The sequence below is a fragment of the Grampus griseus genome (genome assembly GCF_964374135.1).
Source record: "Grampus griseus genome assembly, chromosome: 20".
Taxonomy (NCBI): Eukaryota; Metazoa; Chordata; class Mammalia; order Artiodactyla; family Delphinidae; genus Grampus; species Grampus griseus.
Genome location: NC_139014.1, coordinates 8393033 through 8405866, shown reverse-complemented (window position 1 = coordinate 8405866; position 12834 = coordinate 8393033). Strand labels below are relative to the sequence as shown.

At 52.9% G+C, this 12834-nt stretch overlaps 1 protein-coding gene across 1 annotated transcript in view; it reads right to left on the bottom strand.

Annotated features, from left to right (window-relative positions):
- Positions 1-329: 329 nt before the first annotated feature.
- Positions 330-12834, bottom strand: part of SEC14L1 (SEC14 like lipid binding 1) — a 51901-nt gene continuing 39396 nt past the window's right edge. Inside the window, exons 8-16 of the mRNA XM_082678023.1 lie at positions 12155-12344; positions 11233-11321; positions 10063-10133; positions 8950-9121; positions 8511-8645; positions 6493-6627; positions 4218-4469; positions 2919-3097; positions 330-2692 (exon numbers count right to left, since the gene is read on the bottom strand). Coding sequence (XP_082534149.1) covers positions 2587-2692; positions 2919-3097; positions 4218-4469; positions 6493-6627; positions 8511-8645; positions 8950-9121; positions 10063-10133; positions 11233-11321; positions 12155-12344 — 1329 coding nt within the window. The 3' untranslated portion in view covers positions 330-2586. The remainder of the gene's footprint in view (positions 2693-2918; positions 3098-4217; positions 4470-6492; positions 6628-8510; positions 8646-8949; positions 9122-10062; positions 10134-11232; positions 11322-12154; positions 12345-12834) is intronic.

Sequence of the window (12834 nt, the reverse complement as noted above, 5' to 3'; positions counted from 1 at the left end):
GTTACTAAAGAAACATTGCATCGTGGCTGAGTCCTGTTCGACCTCACAGAGTTTAAGGAAAACTACAGCCTGTTCTCTTCCGGGAGCAAGGGAGCTGTAAGTACCGGGCTCCACGCTCCTGAGGAATCGGCAGCCCACAGCTGCAGCGTGTGTGCAGGACAGTGTACGATGGCCCCTCACAAGCTAGCCACTGTTCCCGAGCTTCTGGAACACCAGTCCTCTGGCTCCAGAATCTCCCCTTCCTTCAGTCTCTAAAGTCTCCCAAGGACGTCACGCCCTTCAAGGGAGACTGCCGATTCACAGTAAGAAAAAGACATTCGTTTTTTTAAACAGTTCACATTTATTATTGATAACAATAAAAAAATCTTTTAAAGACTATCAGTATTGTATTACCAAGAGTGAGGTAATATGTTTACAAAACATTTACAGAATTTGATACGTAAATAATGAAATTAGGAAAGAAAGTGAATTAAGACACTAGTAACAGAGGGGAAACCGAAAGGACCGTTAGTGCTGAGAACAGGTGAAACGACAGCAGCATTTTAAAAAGAGTGCAGGGCACTGAAGGAGAGTCACGATAAACTGCGTGCTCGAAGTCCACCTGCCTCACAGCCCCCTTCCAAGGAGGACAGGGCGATGGGTACTCAGGAGGAACCCTGTAAGGATTTGTGCAGTGATGTGCTGTGAACGCTTAAGGATGCATTCAACTCTTTGGGGACAGGACAGTGCCACTTCTGAGTCAGCTCCAAAAGAGCCGCTCTTCAGACTGGGGGAGGGGCGGCTGCGATTCAGACCGTTCTGCAAGCGCCCCTGGGCTGATGTGGGCTGTCGGGTGCAGTGTTTTCTTGGCAGCTGAGACACAGAGAAAGAGAGAGGAGGACGGAGACAGGACCGTCTTCAGGTCCTGAGAATTTGGAAACGGATGCACTAACTAACCCTACTGTGCTTTCTGGAAACAAGCCTTTAGGTGCCAATGGTGAGCTTCTCTTGTGCAGGAAACACACAGCTGTGCTCTGGACGGGCCAGCAGCCCTGGGAGACGCCCAGGAACGTCCTCAGCGTGCAGGCAGCCACCGAGTATCGCTGCCTGGGAGGGTTGCTCCGCCCCTCCGGAGCCCTGCAGACACCTCCCCGCGGGCGCACGCTCGTCCACACAGCTCTCCTGCCACGCGGCACCCACCTAACACCTCCAGGGCAGGTTTACAACAACGCAACTCAGGGTTTCCGTGCCCGTCACACACTGACGATGGCCGCCTGGCTTTTGGCCCAGATCCTTAAAAGCACAGCCTCCGCCACGCACCCACCATGACACACGTCTTCATTCACCACGGAGACTGACCCAAGGCAACACCTGGACAGGTTCGCAAAGAACCCGCTTTTCCCATAACAAGCCGAGAAAACGAGGGCCAATAAAAGGTAGACCAGGCTTGGTAACTGGAATCAAAAAGAAAAAGTAAAAAGCAGACCGACCTCACAATCTGACCTGCTTCTATGCAATCGAACCCTTCATTACTTGAACTAAGTTTCTACTCGCCCTGTCCCCCGCTGACACACACCCACCCCGAGACACACATGCCTGCAGGCACACACACACACACGCCCACAATTTCCTGCCACAAAGAAGCAGGGCTCCCCCAGGCCACAGGCTGTCCCGACATGGCCACACAATGAACACAGGACAGTTTCAAAACGGCAGATGGGACTCACTGTCTCTTAAGTACCCTTCTAGTGACTAGAAGAACCATTTGGGCTCTGATGCTACCAAGCTGTGAGGGGCCTAGGGGAGGCCAATCTAGAATGAGTTCAGAACTAACACGTGCAGGTAGGAAGAGCAACACACCGGGAGGAAAAGGGAGAGGACGCCCTTGGCCCAAGTTCATGGACAGAGGAAGCCTGCTCTCAAAGTACCAAAAGGTTTAAAAGGAGGAAAGAGAAAATAATGTTTAATGATGGCGGTGTTCTTCCTGGCATTGTGGGGAGTCCGTGAGAGCCCCTGACCCCCCAGACCCACTTTACAACAGTGGGTCCGTCTGGCCCCGGAGCCGGGCCGGGGTGCCCACAGGCTCCCTCTGAGTCCTTCTGATTAAGCAGTGTCTGCTCAGAGGAAAAGGAGCCTAGCGGGCAGTCACTGAATCCTCGGACCGCGTCGACCACCAGCAGGGAGGAGGTGAGGGCCAGATGCAGGGCGGACAGGTTGGCAGCTTCTGCTCCGCGGAGTAAGGTGGGTCACCTCTGACGGGTGGTGGGGAGTTCATCCACTAAGGGATGGTGTGCAGGTACTTGGAAACATTTTTTGCATCAACATTTGAGACAAAGTCAACCTCTTAATTGGTATATAAACTACTTTTCTCTGAAGAGAGAGCCCTTGTGCTCTGGTTGGATTTTGTGCACACTGTATACAAAACCTATGGCTACTGAGCTGGAGTCAAAACTACCTGTCGAGACTGTTTCGGGGTCAGTGACTACGTTTGCCACCTGGAGAGCTACGTGCTACCTAGAGGGCCAGAGGAGCCTGCACAACGCGGCTGCGGGGTGGGCGGGCGGGCGGCGGCCCGAGGCGGTGGGCGTCCCCTCTGCGCACTGGGCGCTACCTGGAGACCATGGAGCTGGAGTGGGACTGGCTGGACGAGGTGGTGGCAGCGCTGAGCTGGGAGAACCCGCTGTGGCTGGACTCCAGGCTGGTCATGGAGCCTCTGTAAGAAGCACGGGGAGGGGGGTGTGTGAGGACCCCACCGCGGCCGCCCACCGCCCTCCTGGCCGATCCCAGCCCGCTCCCCGCAGCGCCCCCCAGAGCCGGGCCGGCCGTGCAGGGCCCAGGGGGACACAGCCCCCCACCGCCCTCCCACACTGATGACGCCGTGAACTGCCAGCGACAGGGGGCCCGGAGGCCGCCCCGGCCTGGACCCCGGCCTCACGCACCGGAAGTCCTCGGACCCGATCACTTCGGTGTAGTACATCACTTTGCACTTGTGGGAAGAGACCTGCAGGGAGGCCAGCACGTCGTCCATGCGGGGCAGGCTGGTGGCGGCACAGGCCGGCATGCTGTGGAACTTCCACTGCAGGATGTAGAAGCCCGGCCACCGTGTCACGTGGGAGCCCTGGAACGAGTCAGGCGGCACCAGCTGAGGACCTGCTTCGCGTGCCCTCCCACAACGGGTCTGACAAACGCCAGGAGACCGGGTCCACTCGGATCCAACTCCGATTACTGACCATCGCGACGGGGAAAGGACCGGCTGCCCTGATTCACGATCGGGGTCCATCCCACGCTGCCTCCCGGGTGTCGGCACTGCAGCCAGGCCTCTGCCAGGCGCAGGGGAGGCCACGGGAGGGACCCTCAGAGGCTGTCCGCCCCCAGGACTCTGCCTTGGGAGGAGGATGCAGGCGCCCGCAGGGTGGGAGCGCCCGGGGGTCCTCTGCTCACCCTTGAGGGCCTGGGGTCAAAAAAGGCCACTTGGACCAGGCAATGCTCTCTCTGACGTGCCTGCAACGACCTTACCGGTGTATTCTGGGTTACAAGGACGGCGATCTACAGTAGAATGCCAGTCTGTGAAAACTACTTTCTCCCTTAATGCTGGAGCTGAAGACTGTGATACAGATTAAAATGTTCGTTATTTTAAAAATGGAATAAAATACTCTCTTTTACCCTGCCTCTAAGACCACCAAAACACTGACAGGCTTATCCCTGAAAACCGTAAAGACAGCAAAATTATGCATCTATTATGAAGGCCAGAGGCACCCGAGAGCTACCACTCTGAGCTCAGGCACTCGGAATAACCAGCCAAAATTTTAAATGAGCTGACAGAGCATTTAAGATAAATTAGGATGCTTAGTAATGACACTTAATAGTTCCCTAATTACTTGTTTCTCTCCCTTCTATTCGGGGTGATTTTCCTTGAAGAGAAGAATGCTGCCAGGTCAAAGGCCGTCTTAGCAGAAGCCTTCTCAATCCCAGCTTTGTACGTGCGCCGAATGCCTTTCCCTTTCTTCCATGTCGCTTTTGTGAAAATACTTCCAGAAATAATTCATGACTTTAGATACAAGTAATGGATTCTGCTGAGCTCTAGGTTCTTCTGGGATCCGCTCGGCTTCTTGAGCGCCTCTAACCGTAACTAAGAGGACACACTGAACTGCCTGTCTACAGACGCAGCACGGGGCCGAAGCAAGACTTCCTTCTCCAGACGGAAGAGCCACGCCGCGGGGACTCCCAGGAGACCTTACCTGCACACTTTCCCCTTCTTTGCAGATCAGAGGTGACTCCACCATGCTGTAGTCACGGCCCAGCTGCCAGATTCTGTCTATCAGCTGCGCGTTGTTCCCTCCCGGGGAAGTGATGCTGTGCGCCCCCAGGGAGTCCTTTTTGGGTGGCTGCGGCGACCTCTTGGAGTGATAGATGTTAAAGACGATGTCCCCTTTGCACACATCAAAATCCCAGGTGATCACCGAAGAGGCATCCACAATCTGAACGAGAATCTGGAAAAAGAGGTCGCATCAACCCACCAAAATAAGCACGGGCCTCTGAGGCGACGCCGCGGCAGCAGGCCCCCCGGCAGCTTTCCCCCGGCTAGGGGGGCGCATAGCCGACCCTCCTCACCCCACCTTCCAGGCCTCTGCTCGCTCTTTTCTTTCTTTCACCCAGCTGCTCCTGCTACGCGTCAGCGCCAGGCTCTGTGCTCTGTCAGCCACACCTATGGTCCAAGCTTCCCCTCAATTCCCTGAGTGCTTTAAAACACCCAGTGCTGGCTGTAAAAAGTGTCTTAATACAAAACAGAAATAATGCTAGACACCACAGAAGTGGTTCCGTGGGTTGCTCTGGGCTGAAGGGCACAGGGAAGGTCGCAGAAGAGCCCAGGAGGGACAGGAAGGAAGCATCCAAGCGGGGAGCGGGGTGGACGCGAGCGCAGGCTGAGTGGCCTCTGCCCGTGGCCACTGCACTAGGTGGGAAGAGGGCGCCACGTGGCCCTGGGATGGGGAAGGGCCCCGGGTGTCGAGTGCCAACCTAAAAGCTGAATTTCATGCGGCGCCCATACAGCTTCCCCACAGGGAATGATCAAAGTTACAGTTTCAAAAGATTACTGTGGGAGGGATGTGAGAATTAAAACCAGCTGTAAAAAGTTATGTATTCACTAAAAAATTCCAGCAGAAGCCAGGCCCCGCATCCCACCCTGCCCTGGAAGCCTGCCCGCTGAGCCTTCCGGGAGGCGTGTTAGCGCTTTGCTTCTCGTCAAGCAGCCCTTTTGGTCCCACCACGGCCACTTCTCACCGCTGACAGAGCCACACAGAATCTCCCTAAAGAGCGGATTCCGTAAGCACAAGAGCTGCATCTAAGCACAGCGGTGGCACCAACGACACCAAAGTGGCTCTGAGGTCAGCCCCTCTGCGGACCAGCACTCTCGCTCCTGCATTCACAGCGGGGACGAGGAATTCAGTGCTCATTTCATGAGGCCACCGTTCTCGATTTGTGCTTTACTGAACCCCCAAAGCAGAACTGAAGTGTTCAGTTTTGATGTAGAAACACTTGCACAGATGCGTGACTCACAAGAACACATCACACCACTGAGTTCTCTACCCTGGATGAGAGCAACCACAACCTCAGGAAAGAACTTGGCCTCCCCGCGCCTGCCAGCCTCCAAATAAAAAACTCATACAAATAATCCTCAAGACACAGTCGACTTCCCCCTACAGAGGCTGTGAATAAGGTACATCGAACCTGTCTTTTTTGCTCGCTCAAACCACAGCCCCATGTCCACTCGCCCCACGAGGCACAGGTGGGCCGTGCGGGACACACTCTGGCCAGGAGGATGGAGGAGGCAGTACGGCGTCAGCTCCCGGCCACCACTGTCCACCCGGCCAGCAGCCCAGCGCGCTGAGCAGCCTCTCCACGCCAGGTGCCACCCCTCCCACGATCCTGAGCCACAAACCTCAGCCCGAAGTCCAGGAAGGGCCAGTCTGTGCTGAGTCCCTCATGACGCCACAGCACACACGCGTGTCAAAACACAGGCACACTCTTGCTTCTGCACCACCACGTGACAGCAAGGAGAGAAAACACATGTGCTAGTTTCTCCTCACTCCATCAGATTTATAGAAACGGGCAAATTCCTTAAAGGTAATAAACACCCAAATCCAGTCAAGACAAAACAGAAGATGCGACTGGTCCCGATCACTGAGTACATTAAACTGAAGAGCTACAAACCTTCCCACGGGGAGACCTGCTGCGCGCCCCTGTGTGTCCAGGCTCTCGGGTGAACTGGACCGCGAGCTGCCTACCCTCCTTCCAGGCGCCCTGACCAAGGGCAGCCACCTTTCCCTCTGAGAGAGCCCTGCTCTCCTGTGTCGACATCTGCCTAAACTGCAGATCAGTGTCAACAGAAACCTAAAGACCAAGACCAGAGAAAAGCACCTGATTCTCCTAAACTACACCCCACTGGGGAGACCCACAGAAGAACCTCGGTGGGAAGCGGGGGCCCGGCCCCTGTGGCTTCGTCCCGGCACCTACCTCGTGCGGGGCCCCTTTGAAAACACTCGCGGACTGGTAGATGGTTTCGGTCCAGAGCTTGAGGTCTTCGTTCTCCAGCTCCTCTGCAGTCCTGTACAGGGACTTGGGCACCAGGCCCCCCTCTGGCACTTCACACTGGAAATGTAAACGCAGTCGTGCGAGCTGAGCCAACGCAGGCCACTCCTCTGAGAACCAAACGCCGGCAGCGCCATGTCCTGACACAGGCGACTCCTCGGAGCCGCTTAGGAAATGGACAACACCTGCCATGTCGCAGAACACTCTACACTACTTAGCAAAATAATTGTGAAAAGCCACTTAAATACATGTGTCTCGCTTTAAATAAATGAGAACAAGTTGAAGCTGATTTGCCACAGAATTCACACTAGTGCGTATGAGGGACTGCATCCAACTACTGAAGCTGGTTTATGTAAGAATAGTTAAGTACGTATGTTGCGCTGCAGAAGAAAACGTTGTGTTAAGAAAAGAGTTTTATTCTCCGCAGCTACAGGCACTATTCTTATTACATACAATTACAGTCAAGATATATAATCTATAAAGAAAGCTTTGTGTCTAAGCCAGATCAAGTGATCGGTCCGTGACACCAGCCAAAAAATAGTAAAGAGCAGCAACTTCCGAATCTGCTTGAAACAGGCCGAATGAGAATCTGCACATTTCATAGATTTCCTAACTGACCGGATATAATGACTTAACACTCGAGCTCATAAAATCCAAGCACTGCTTACATTATCAGCCCTGGGAGGCGACCACACAGGAAAGAAACACGGCCGTCTACAGCGGGCAGTGCAGCGGGACGCAAACACGCCACAGCGCCGAGGCCACGTTAGACGGCAGCGGGCAGAAGCGAGCACTGTCTCTTCAACGCCAGCCCGACAGCAGCACGGAAGAGCAGAGAAGGAGCCTTAACGGCCAGCGTGGGGAGATCTCTGCTAACTGCGGGACTCTTAGCATCCTGAACGCCTCACGGGGGAGTCAGGTCTGCTTCTGCTGCAGCCCAGTTGCTTTCGTTGTAACTGGAAGAAGCAACCTCGCCGGGTCCTGCTCTGATATAATCGAAGTCTGTGGGTTTCTACAGATCTGACCTTGCGCTTTAATCTCACGGGCGCTGGGTGAGTGAAGGTCCTCTACCTCACTTGCTCCTTTGTGCTGCACTGCGATTCCCTGGAGCAGGACTGAAGGCCTCAGAGCTGATTTCAGCGCCGGTTAAATTCCTCGAACAGTCCAGAGGGATTCCCCCGAGCGCCCAATCATCAGCTAAATACGTGAGTCAGCCGGGGGGCCACATCTCAACATCTCAACGGCTAACCTTATTTACTATGAAGGATGATGGAAGTCCCTTCTCTGAGAAGAACCACTACTCCCTGCTGGCGCCCGTCACCTGTCACGTCAGCTAGATGCGTGGACCACGCTTCTGTTTCCTTCACACCACCCCTCCGCCCCGTCAGGCCGTTGTGCCCCCGAGGCTGTACGGTCCTCAAGGAACTAAACTTCTCTGACTCCATCGCCACAGTACGGGGGTAAAGAAGTGGAGCCCCCTGCCTGCTAACCGAGCAACTCAACGTATTTAAAACCCCACATCACAACAAGAGAACTAGTTCCCTTAACTGTCCCTAAAATGTTATCCTGATTTATTGTCAAGGGGGAAATCTTTTTGAGAATCAATTTGATTTTTTAATGTTTTAAAAAGATGCACAGCTCCTCTAAAACGATTAAAGAATCTGATTCACACAAAGCTGAGTGAATAAAGCAAACTGCGATCACACTGACCGTAAAACAAATTCTCATTAGTATTTAACAATGGAGAATATGTGTTATCAAAAATTACCGACATGGTTCTGTTTAGTTTCACCCAGTATCAGAGAGATGTCAGCCAAAACAAAACCGGAAAGACAATCAAATAATCCAAACTAAAAGCTCTGAAGTTCCTTTGTGCAAACCAGCATCCACCTCTGCTACCCTCGTGAGCAGCCGAACATGCAGGTGCTTTCCTAGATACGTACCATGCACTCTCCACTCAGGAAGTCTGGGATAATCTCTTTATCGATGTAATCCAGCAGGCCTCCAGGACCCTGGTAGTCATTTCCTGCATAAATAAGGAATTTCCTTCTGGTGTTGTCATCAATGAATGGACTAACCTATAAATAATCAGAAAAAACCACGTAGTCATATTTGGTTTGCTGTCTGTATTTCAAAGATTAAAATTACACACTGATATTACGGGGCGGATTCAAGTTTGACACGCTTTTTCCGTAAAGCCCGAGTGCACGACATTAGGGCCCTCGGGAATTCTTTCTTTCCTTAAATAATCTGAGAAACTTTGATGTCTCCGTGCTTATTTTGCTTTATGACTTCAAGTCATAGACACATACACAGACATGAACGCACATGTGTGCACCTTCCAAGCGGCTACCAGTTATGCAGAACGACATGGAAACCCACCAGAGTCCAGAGGACAGGAAACACCCTGGGGGCACGCAGGATCAGAAGGCGGCCCAGCGTCTCAGGGTAGTTGGCCTCCACCACCTCGATGATGCGCAGCAGGGCCTTCACGCCCGGCCTCCACAGGTGGCGCATGTTCAGCCCTTCCAGGTCCACCAGGCAGGTCCACGAACTGCAGGTGAGATGAGCTCCGTTCAGTACACGGCACACTCGGCAAACCGCGGCCCAGAGTGACTTGCTTTTCTTTTCGATGTTATATACGGTCATTTGATTCCACTTCCAAAGATACACCAGGTTTTAAAAATCACAGTGTAATGAACTCTATATATATCTGCTTGTATCAAGATATGGGATGGGTGTGGTAGGACTAATCCCTGAAACTTCAAAGCCACCAAGAGCTAAGGGACCGTGACTCAAAGCTTCAGTCTGACGCACTCAGCAATCCAGCAAAGGAGGCCACGTGCTGCCCTTGACCTGCTGAGCCCCCTCTACTGACCCAGTGGGGTGTGTGTGTGGCAGTTAAATACGTGGTGTGACTGAACGGCGATAACCTAGTCTTTGACAAACGTAATTGAGTCAAGCACTGTGGCAGGAGCTGCGAATACAGCAGTGAGCAAAGGCCCTCAAAGTCCCTGCCCTCCTGGAACTTACGTGCTAGTTAACCATCTATACCCTGCTCTATGCCAACCTCTGAACCACTGCACGTTTTCAAAAGGGTTTACCATAACTAGAAGTTTGGTTTAATAGCACAGACTCATTTTTTTCTGTCCCACCTCCCCACCACCAAAAAATAAAGGAGCAAAAACCAACCACCTGTGACTCTGGGCTCCCAAGGACCATGCAGACCTCGGACACGCCAATCCACTCAGACTGAGGGGATGGCAATGCCTGGGGGCAGAAACACCAAACTCTAGCAACGGTCCCTCACAACTGACTATATTACATGCTCTACATGTTTCCCTCTTACCTGCCTCCTAGAGCATTATGGTAAACAGTAAACTATTTCCACTTGGTCCTATAAAATCAAACCAGATTTTGGTTCTAAAAATCAACTAGAAATACTTAACTCATATTCTCAATAAGCTAGCAGGACAAACAGCACCACACAGATACCTGATAGGCCGGCCGAAGACTTTTGTATTTTCTTCACACCGTCTTAGCCCTTCTTCATTTATGGAGAGGACCTACGTACACAAGGGCCATAAAGGTTCCATTATCAGTCTAAGAAGCTACCACGACTGTATCAAAGCTATGCGACTGACAAAAACACGGCGTGTTTTAGGTAGGTGTGTAAACCAGTCATGTATTTAAATCTTGACACATTCATACACACAAAACACAGCACGGATAAAGAACATTTCTTTCAAAGAGAACGAGCGCTGTCCTGTGTGGCAAAGGGGACAGCTCCCCAGTGAGACGACAGGAGTCTCCAGATGGGCGGGGAGGGCACGAACTGCTGACCTGTCTCCAGAGCAGACACGTCCGGAAGTGTCGGACGTCAGTGTCCGTCAAGTGGGGACACTGTGATGCCACACGTACCAGCCAAGAGAAAAGGCAGTCTGAGAACTGACTTGAAGTCCAGCTGAAGGGAACCCTTCAATCTGGAGTAACAAGCCCTTCCCCAACAGACGTAGTCCACCCGTAGCTTTGTGCGCACACGTGTGTACGTGTGGATGCATACGTACGCCCATGTCAGCACACGCACAGTGGCGGGCGCTAACAGAATAGCAACAAAATGCCAACAGTGGATATTTTGGGATAATGGATTATAGATATGCCTTTTAAAGTTTTTGCTTGTTTGTTTCTAATTTAAGGACAATATTCTTCTCTTCATAGTTGCCCACGTGGTGGAAGCTGCCCTGGAAGGGGTCAGGGAGACAGGGAAGTAGCCCTGATGAAAGATGCTAAGAGCCTGGATCATGGACGTGCCAGTGGAGAGAGTGCTATTAAGAGGTCCGATCTGAGGGGCATCTTAAAAAGAGAGTGAGGGTGGGCGGGGACGGCCCGAGCCAGTGGGAGAGAAAGGAACAGGCGACCAGCTCCCCGTACCCTCTCAAGGGGCTGTGCTGATTCTTCTGTTCACACTGCCCCACCGGGAAAAACACTTCTATAATTTTTGTGCCCTCTTTTGAAGTTTTTGAAATATATTAATGGATCTTCCTTTCTAATTATGAAAGTAAAACATGCTGGTGCAACAGGACAGCTGTCCTATCCCACCCCTGCGGGCAGAGAAAGAAAGTGAAGCCACAGCGGAGCCCGGTGTCCTCTGCAGGGGGCACTCACGTATCTCAGCAGGGCCTCCTCGCCGAGGGCTCTCACCAAGCCTTTGGTGTCCATCTGCCCCAGCCTGAGCACGTAGAGGGGCCGCCCGTCTGCAGGGGGAAGGACAGGCGTTGTGAGCGCCATTCCTGACATGAGGCTGGGGACACAGCTCTGAGGCCCTGACAGGGAGACGGGCTCACCCAAGTTCCAAAGGAGCTTCCAGCGCTCTCCCGCTGAGGAGCAGCAGCTGCCTTCTGTGTTGCCCACAGGGCCCCTGCAACCCTGCCCCACCAAAGCCAGCCGACGGAGCAGCTTATTAGCAGGGCCCCGGAGACGCTCTGCACGGAGAGAGGGGGCCCAGCGGAGCTCTGTCCTCCGTCCGGCTCTACCACCCACACCGCGGCCATTGCCGGGCTCAGCCGTGACCCCACTCCACCCGCCACCAAGTCGAGTCAGGAAGCACCGGGCACGCCTTTCGACGGCGCAGGCTGTCCTGCAGGGAGCCGTGTGCAGGGTAATCCAACCAACCCACGCACACCTCATCATTCATGTTCGGGATCACTGTTCTTGGTTTAAGTTTTGTTCACTCTCCAGGTAGAGCTGAAATTCTGATGTACAAAACCTGGCTACACGTTTTTACAGATATTGCAGGGGTTAAGTCACTGGAAAGTACCTTTCCTAGCACTGTGCTCCTGAAAAACCTCTGCCTTCGAAGTTTTTAAAATAAAGTCAAACTCCACGCAACTAAGGACTGCAGTGGAGCAGGCTGCCCGAGGGCAGCGAGAGCAGGGAGGCAGCAGCAGCCTCAGGCCCTTCCTTCCGCTCTGCAGGGCATCCCCAGGGCGGCGGCGGCGGCGAAACGGGCATCCACTTGCTCAAGCCGGGGGAGGGAGGGGCAGCGTGCCCACGGGCCCGCCTGTCTCGATGCCAAGCTCCCAGCTACCTTTGTCGTGATGGTGCCAGCCTCCCGCGTAGTAGTCCTGAAGGACCTGGGGAGGTTGCCAGGTGTCGAGGATGTAGTCCACCTGGTGCTGCTTTCGCCAGGTCAGAGACTGACACAGGGTCTCTCTGGCTTTGTCTATGTTGAAGTCCCGGGCGCGCAAGAACCGGAGAATATGCTCATCTTTCGGGATCTGTTGAGAGTTAGAGATGTTTCTAAGCAATGTTAAAAGCTGCTAAGGGGAAAAACCAAGTTACCAACGGAATACGGCTCTGAAAGTCTCACTTCTTATCAACAGCGAGCTGCACTATCGCACTATGTAAAATTAGCCATTACCAGAAATTCCTTAATGCTTTAGAAAATCAGCATGATTAGTCTGAATAATCTTCATGCTATTCCCATTTTAGTTTCAGCAAAGTAGAGTGAAGGCATAAGGAATTTCTTAAACACCAGATGCTTCAGTTCACTGAGCTAACCTACGAGTTATTATGATCTGTGCATTTTTCTGTGTATATATTACACGTAAATAAAAACCCAGAACACGAAACAGTGTTGTTGGTTTTGGTAGTGGTGCTGGTGTCCTGACACACAGGAACCTTCTCCAGGTTCCGCTCCTGGCAATCAACAAGTTCGACAGGTCGGCTTCCCTAAGTAAACCACAGGCCAAGGCTGCGTCTGGGTCT